A 9051-nucleotide genomic window follows, 5' to 3' on the forward strand; every position below is an offset into this window, starting at 1 on the left:
CCTCGCTCAGGTTTCCTGCTGGCCGTCACCAACACTGCTGCTCTTTTTGTAGTCGAGCCAGTGAGTCAAGGCTGGAGTTTCAGCCGAGACAGCACAGAGCAAGAGGCAGAGTTACAGCGTTTACTGGCAGGAAAAATATGAAACAGTGAAATCAACTTTTAATGTTGAATTATATAACTTAGATTTGAATGTTTTTCTATACACTCTTTGATGAATTATTCATCTAATATATTGTATGTTTAGTTTTGGTTGAAAATAAAAGTTGAAAAGAAAACTTATTAAAGGAATGTAAGGAGTTTTTAGAAAGTTTTAGGAGTTTTTAAGCATTTAAACATGATGTTTTCATGAAGTAAAGTTGAGGTTGTGTGTTGAGATACTCTACCTACACTATGGTCAACAGAACTTTCTTCTTTTGGGAGGCAATGTAAGTAACTTTGACGTTGTTTAAAAGCTAAGACTCCGATACTGTAAGCAACGCCTCATCTCTAATATTAATTTACAGCAGAGGGGAACATGCAGAGATGTTTCCAGCTCTTCTGTATGTCTTCCTCCTATATCTTCCTCCATACTTCCTTTATCTCTCTATAACTTAAGTGTTATGATGCCATTTGTAATCCTTCTTTTAATAGTTTCATTTTACTGCCTCACACCTCTACACTCTCCTGTGTCTCCTTTACATATGATCCCTGACACTAATTTAGCTTTGTTCACTGACTTAAAGAAGATAATTTTGTCGTATTTGGTTAGTAGTTCCTACTGATTTCATTCACCATAAAAAGGGCAGCAAAAATATGTATAACATATATAACATGTATAACACAGTCATGGTGCAGTTTATTGATATTTTTTGTTTGGTTTCAGTTACACCTGCAGCGTTGAAAATGCTGTAATATAATTATGGCGCCACGTCCACAAGAAAGGGAATGGATCCCCGAAGAAGAGTTGACACACTGATATGTTTAAACTGTTCGTCTGAGCTTGACGTTGCTGTCTGATACGGGTCAAATATCTCTTTAAAAAAGCATATAATGTTTTATAAAGTATTTAAAGTGGTGTTACTTGAGCCCTATAAAATAGCTTTATAGTCCATCAATTGTCTGAATATACAGCAATATCTGTGTGGTCCACCTTAGTGAGTATAGAGGGCTGACACTCAAATTCACCAAATTCACAATTCATCATCAGGTCAAGGTCGAGGTAGAATTGGTTATCATCCTCTGCATATCTCGTGGCCATGGGAATACAATAAAAACAAGGTAAGATGGAACATAAGAGCAGGACCTTTATAGGTTTTTCTTTGGTCTGTTGAAGATTTTAACCCCAAAGCTGATTATTCTGAGCACATTCAATCTTAACATGAAAACTTAATTGTAGGGTTTTTAATCCTCCCAATGAGGAAATTGTGTAATGTTTTAGAAAAGTTTGTGTGTGTTTTCTTTTTATTTTCTTTTTTTCTTGTGTATTAATGTTTAAAATTTTACATTATTCAAACTTTCAATCAATTAATATATATTATTAAATACTGTGAATATTACAATTTTTGTTATCGGTGTTGTTTATTTCATAAGGACAAATAGAGGGAGTTTTATAATTCAGTTTGTTAATATTTTATGTTTTTAATCACATCTGTTGCTGTTAGTTTCTGTGAATGAGAAACTCTCTCTTCTTCTTCTTCTTCTTCTTCTTCTTCTTCTTCTTCTTCTTCTTCTTCTTCTTCTACTCCTCCTTCTTGTTATGATTATTGCACATGTAGAACAGCTACACACTCAAAAAGAGGGATTACCTAACGTGGAGAGCCTCTACCCCACCAACCCCTCCATCCACCCTTTCATCCCTCCTCCTCTGGGATTACCTTCAAGTTATTATCGCGATAATTATGACGTTCTATCGCGTGTGTGTCGGCCAGCCGGAAATCCCCTTTTTGATTGACAAGCTGCTGCCCGACTGACCCGCGCGCTCCTTCTGTAAATATTTCATCGTCTGCTGCTTGTGCTCTTTAGTTCCCCTTCAGGCCTGTTTATTCTTTAATTGAGGGAACTGTGTGTGTGTGTGTGTGGAATGGGGTGGGGGGGTGGGAGGGGGGGTCCTTACTACAGCCACAAATTAAATGAAGCATGATTAATTAATGTATTAATTGGCATGAAAGTGAATGGGGTTCAAGCAGAGGAATTCCTGCGCGTGTGCCATCAATTAATAATCGGAGTTGAATAACTGTGTGTGTGTGTGTGTGTGTGTGTGTGTGCGCGTGTGCGCGTGCGTCATAGCAGGTTCACAATCAAACGAACACGTGTAGTTGTTGCTTTGTTAATTCCGACAGAGCGGAGGGATCTCCACGGCACATCACAGAGAAGGAACTAACCGATTAATCAATTGCAATCATCTCCCAATCGATTGATTGCTTTTCAGTCTTTGTCCAGTCATATTTGCTGTTTGTGATCATGGAATGAACTGCGTGGAGCCTCGTTTATGAGGCAATAAAGTTGAAAAACAATAATTAAAAAAGTATTTTTTTAAGACAGGATAACACTCAGTATGCTGAAGAGGAAAACAGAGAATCGCTGTAATAATCTTTGCTCTGCTGTTGCATTTTGAAGGATCCTGGCAACACTCTTAAAAACATGTGTTGATATGTTATCACATGACCCTCCTCAGGTCTCCAAAATGAAAACAAACACCTGACTGTGAAAGTACCAAAAGATGCTACACACTGTCAATCACTTGTACTCACTTTATTAACGACGTTTCGGTCTTCAGACCTTCATCATGACCGAAACGTCGTTAATAAAGTGATTGACAGTGTGAAGGGTTTTTGTGTGCTTTCACAATCAGAGTTGAAGAAGTCCATAAGACTTATCTGCTCTTATTGGAGCAAGAAATGTAGGTGTTACCTGCTAAAAACGAAAACCTAAAAGAAATCTACATTTAAAATTAGGCTACCATTAAATAACGTATGTGCTTTGAGAATTTGAAGGCCCAAACTAATCTTTTTCCCAGTGAAATCTCTAATTAATATTTACATTTGATCATTTTCATGCCAGAAATGCAAAAGTTATTCACTGTTTGCTCAGACATTTTGGGGAAGAAATCTTTAAGCAGCGTTTACATAATTATGGAAGAGTAACACGTTTATTTCAAAATCTCATCGAGGCAGATGATATTAAAACGTTTTGACGTAGAAACCATTAACTTTTGCATCATCTTTGGGTTTTAGGACTCTTAGTTGTCCAATTTTTGTCCGCTTGTTGATAACCTGGCGTCATTTGAGCCAATTTCTCCTTTCAGATATTTTAACGAATATTTTTTAACAGTGTAACCACACAGCATCCTTCCTCATTGCTCCTCTCCAGACAGCCAAGCACGCTTATGGGGGCGTGGCTACAGCCGGATATTTCGACGTGATTGGTGGAGAGGTTCAGCTGGAGGTAATGAGGATCCACCAATGGGGAGGAGCCTTCGCGGCATTGGTCCAATATAGGAGCTGAAGGCGAGGAGCATATTTATTATAGAAGTCAGTTACAGGCGAAAAGGAGACAGAAGAGCCGCAGGAGCCCCGGAGTTACTTCTCCTTCTCTGCTTCTGTTTTTTTTTTAACTAAACGTGACCGCACCTGTGACCCTGATCACGCAAAGACTTTTCATCCAAAATCGTCTGCGTCTGGCAGAGTTCTTCTCCTCTCCGAGGCGTTTCTTTTTAGAAATCAAACAACACGGAACCGAACGAGGAAGACGGACAACGACCCTCCCTCGCTTCTGCAATCATGATGTCGATGAACAGCAAACAGCCTTTCAGTATGCACCCCATCCTCCACGAACCCAAATACGCTCCTCTGCACTCCAGCTCAGAGGCCATCCGCAGGGCCTGCCTGCCCACACCGTCGGTGAGTCCAAAAATCACTTCGCTACAGACTTCCTGAAGCTCCTGACATCTTCCAGCAAAAAAAACTTTCAAAAGCCTTTCCTGGATGTCTGCTAAATTTCTGGAAACGAGGTGGAAGGAATAGATCTGTCTGGCAAATAGCTTTAAAAATGAACTACTGCAATAGAGTTTTGCTCTCAGACGCACACAGGAATCGTTAAACCTAAATTACGCTCAATCAAAATTTAATTAAAAAAAATATCATGTCCACAACAATTTGTAGAATACAACTTAACCGGTTTTTAATCAGAAAATGATATTGGTATCAGCCATTTGGTACCATATGTTGGTTACTTAAATCAAAATCTTACTATTTAATCCCCAGAAAACAGAGAGAAAGATCGTCCTGTTTGGACAAGAATAAAAGTTAAGAATAACTATAAAAATAACAGAATTAAATAACATATTTGAGACACTGAAGATTGGGATATGTGTGTTTGAAAGCACAACAAGGACAAGACAGAAAACGAGACACTCCGCTGATCTTGCAGCTGAAGGTTTGCGCGTAAAATCGCAGAAATCTGCCACCGTGAAGCTAAATCCTGCAAGTGTGACTGATGCTGCTAAAAGTGAAAGAAGATAAAAAGGTGAAAGAGGAAGAATAAAGAGAGGCAGCGTGGATTCTCTAAGCTCGTGTTATCTCATATTGTCCCATTCATATTCAAACTCACACGCGTCTCATTTCATTGTCCGCAGAAATTATTCAAGAGATCGTAAATATTAATTTTAGATGAATATCCATCCACGCTGACACACTTTCCAGGCGTTGGACAGACACAGTAATGTCCAAGTTGAGTTAGATTACATTGTTGAGACGATGTTTATTAATGTTTATTTCAACTTTTGCATGAAATGAACTTCCAGTTGTTGTCTGTGCATCGAAGCTGTAAAACACTTCTGCATGGTTCAGATCATCTAAATTCATCTAAATGTGCAGATATTCTATTTTATAAAGTTTGAGTGGTTATCCATCTCACAGGTAGAAAGTGTTAAAGAGTCATGAAGTTGTGAAGATTTCAGGTGAAAATGGTGCAAAAAATACAAAGTTTTGTGATATTTAATTTGTGAAAAATATCAATAACTTCTCTTGACTGATGAGTGTTTTTTTGGCCAGACTTTCGTTTTTCCTTAATTTGCTCATCCTACAAATTCATTTTGAATTAAACTGAAACTCTTTTTTTTCACAGATTTGAACATGAATTTCTTTACAAAGAAATTGAAATAATCCATACTAGTTCGTGCATAAACAGAGAAGTTGTGCACAATGAGGGCGCAGTGCAAAAATAACCACTTCAACTGGTTATGATTACATCAAGTCGATAAATTGATTTATTGTCTGATTTCCTTCTAACGGGCCTGATTCTGTTCATCTCGCAGCTTCAGGGCAACATCTTCGCCGGCTTTGATGAGACGTTGCTGCAGAGAGCCGAGGCTCTGGCCGCTGTGGACATCGTGGCCCAGAAGAGCCACCCGTTCAAGCCAGATGCGACCTACCACACCATGACCACCATGACCAGCATGACCTGCACCCCGACCTCCTCCTCCGCGCACCTGCACCACCCATCCGTGCTCACCTCCCACCACCACCCAGGGCACCACCAGCCGGCTCAGGGCCTGGAGGGCGACCTGCTGGACCACCTCACACCAGGCATCTCCCTTGGAGGCATGCCCGGCTCGGACGTCTGCTCCACGGCGTCTCACACTGCCCATGCCGCCCACATGTCGGCCATCAACCACATGCAGCATCACCACCATCAACAGTCCATGAACATGCACCCACACGGGTTGGGGTCCCACAGCTCCCTGGGGACCAGCGGTGGAGAAGCGGAGCCCGATCCCCGGGAACTGGAGTCATTCGCCGAGAGGTTCAAACAAAGGCGGATCAAACTCGGGGTGACCCAGGCGGACGTGGGCGCCGCCCTGGCCAACCTTAAGATCCCCGGGGTCGGATGCCTCAGCCAGAGTACCATCTGCAGGTTCGAGTCTCTGACGCTGTCGCACAACAACATGGTGGCCCTGAAGCCGATCCTGGAGGCCTGGCTGGAGGAGGCGGAGCGGGCGCAGAGAGAGAAGATGTCCAAGCCAGAGATCTTTAACGGGGGCGACAAAAAGAGGAAACGCACATCTATCGCGGCCCCGGAGAAGCGCTCCCTGGAGGCTTATTTCGCCGTACAGCCAAGGCCCTCGTCGGAGAAGATCGCCGCAATCGCAGAGAAACTGGACCTGAAAAAGAACGTGGTCCGGGTTTGGTTTTGCAATCAGAGGCAAAAGCAGAAACGGATGAAGTTTTCTGCGACGCACTAAGAGCAGCGGGGGAAACATACCCCGGTTACAAAAAAAGACAAATCATAGACATACTGCTGCTGCACACTGTCAGAAGAAAACAACAAGGTACACCGTTGTGCCTTTTGCTACTGGGGGCTGCAGAGCCCTGTAGGTGCGCACTTAAAACAAACAAAAAAAAAAATAGATCCATCTTAACAAGACATTTAATCTTTTATCGAGTAAAGTAGGGTGTGGTTATTCTTTTTTCCTAAAGATACAAGTTTTGATCAAGAATCATTGAGTGTTTTTGCTCTCAAGAATTCCTGAGATGAAATTGTAAGATGCTACACCACCTCAAATCATCTGAATCCGTTATTTATTGAGGAAAAATCGTATTTTCAGACTAAATGTCTTGTTAAGATTCTTAACAGTGTTGGCCACAGCCGTGCGTTTTGGCACCAATTCCAGATGTGGAAACGATTTCACAGCAAGTATTCAACACAGGCAGCATTTTTTTTTTTTTTAAAAAAAAGCAGATGCACAAAAAAAACCCTGCTCGTCTCTGGAGTGTTTCAGCGGCATTTTAGAGGCACTGAGAGGTTTGGATGTGGGACACCTGATGATATTTTCCACTCAGTATAACCAGGAACTGTTTTTAAATCGTTTTTTTTTTTTTTTTTTTTTGGAAGGTTCAGCCTCACGCAGCGACTCAAAAAAAAACAACAAAAAACAACCCCGGATTCAACGGTGTACCTGTTATTCTGACAGTGGAGACGGAGCACCGGGACTGGGAGAAAGACTGAGACCCTGTCCAAAAACTTGAGACTCTCAAACCTTTATCCTTCTCCACAGAATAAGCCGACACTCTCTGAGAAACCGGAGAAACTTGATCACTATCAGCGGCGGGGGAAAAAAAAGAGAAGGAACAATGCTCTGTCCCATTCATTCATATGGCAATTATTGTACAAAAAAAATAAGAATAATAATGACGGGAATCGAGGAGTATTATCCTCTTTAGTCGGAATAGCTTTTTTATATTTATCATTGTACATATCTGTGAATATGTTGCACCTCTGTGTGTGGAAAAGCTCATTGAAATGTATTGAATTGTCGCTGTCTTTTCTCCCGGGTGTTTGTTTCTGTAGGGGGATTCAATAGTTTTTTGGGGGGAAGAGATCGGAGACAAAACGAGTAAAAAAAAAAAAAAAGAAGAAGAAGAAGTCGGTCTGTGGCTAATTTATGAGGCACAATAACTACTGTAGTCCATTGCATGGTTTACTCGTAAAAAAGGGGGAGACGGGTGTTTTCTGTGCGTGTATGTCTCCACAAATATGAAAATAACCCCCTCAAGTGAATGCATTGCAATAAGAAGAAACACACACACACACGCACACACACAAAACACACGCACGAATACACACATTCACACGGTATAGCAGTGTGTCTACCTCATTACGCAAGTGTTGGCACGTTCATGGTTACTTAAACACACACACACACACATTAAAAAAAAGATGAGTAGGATCATTTTTTGGTTTGTTTTTTAATGTGTTTTTTTTTTTTCTTTTTGTTCCTCTTCCACCGGTTTAATGGTGAATTAGGCCTAGAAGACTCACTGATGTGTAAACCTGTTGTATGCTCACTGCAATGATGCTTTGACAATCAAATTATTATTATTATTGTTATTATTATTCATAAGTTGTTGATCTCCCCCCCTTTGTGTCCTCATGAAGACGAATCATTTTTGCATATTATTATTATTATTATTATTATTATTATTATTATTATTATCATCACTGACACCTTCTTGGAGCGCACTTTGTAGATATTCTGATGAAGGGAAATTAATAGTCGGCCTTATTTATACATATTTTGTTTTTTTTCAACACTTATGAGGAGACGTTACGTTTTCTTTTCTTTTCTTTATATTGCCCTTATTTATTTAAACTTAATTTATTCCGGAGAAGAAGAAGAAAAACTACATATTTCATTTGTGAAAGTGTGCTTTAAATGTGTATGTGTAAGCGACAGAAGCTGAAATAAACCGTGCACGTTTTACTTCATCCTCTGACAGCCTTTCTTTGCTAATAAATAAATCGACATAAAGCAGGTTTTTTTGCCTCTAACAGGAAGCTGGGAAGTCATATTTAACGTTTCTTTTCATTACAGTCACGTTACACAATGTAAAAAAACAGCATATGGTCCTTTAATATTTTAAAAATGAGCATTTAAATGAATATCTCAGATCATCACCGCACCGCAGATCAGGCCTGTGTTTGCTGACAGAGGTGTTAATAGTTTTTTTTTTTTTTTTTTTTTTGAAAGATAGATTTAATGGAGCGGTGCAATATGAGCTTTGAAGCAGCAGCCTGTCTGTGTCTCTGTCTCTTGGATACAGTCTGTGGTGTTTCTGCAGAGAGAACAGCTGCTGCTCTGAAACAAGAGAAGCCTGGAGGTGAAGGAGGTCCGTCTGAAAGCTGCTTCCCAGCGGTGATGAATAGGATTTGATACTTGAGTGACTCTAATATTGATCAACTATGCCGGGTATGAAGACTACACGGCTCTATCACATCGAGGCATGAGCACGCGGGGAGGCCTCGTATCTGATGCTGTTCAGCTTTAACAAACAAACAGGAAATACCTGAAAGCAGCAAAGAGCTGCTGTTACTCAAAGTTAGAAAAGCTGAAAACTCGGACTCAATTATAAATAATAATAATAATAATAATAATAATAATAATAATAATAATAATAATAATAAAAACGTTTATTTCCCACTGACTAATGTGAACTTCAGTAAACTAGATAATGGCATGAACTGGACACCAGTAGCACCAGTTCTTCTGTCCCTGATGGTTTTGTTTGGGCAACTG

At 40.3% G+C, this 9051-nt stretch overlaps 1 protein-coding gene across 1 annotated transcript; it reads left to right on the forward strand.

Moving 5' to 3' along the window:
- Positions 1-3372: 3372 nt before the first annotated feature.
- pou4f4 (POU class 4 homeobox 4) lies at positions 3373-8243 on the forward strand. The gene is made up of 2 exons (XM_067608851.1): positions 3373-3877; positions 5293-8243. Exons 1-2 carry the CDS (start codon positions 3758-3760, stop codon positions 6217-6219), a joined length of 1047 nt encoding a protein of 348 aa, XP_067464952.1. The 5' UTR covers positions 3373-3757; the 3' UTR covers positions 6220-8243.
- Positions 8244-9051: the final 808 nt, after the last annotated feature.

The sequence above is a fragment of the Thunnus thynnus genome, chromosome 13 (genome assembly GCF_963924715.1).
Source record: "Thunnus thynnus chromosome 13, fThuThy2.1, whole genome shotgun sequence".
Taxonomy (NCBI): Eukaryota; Metazoa; Chordata; class Actinopteri; order Scombriformes; family Scombridae; genus Thunnus; species Thunnus thynnus.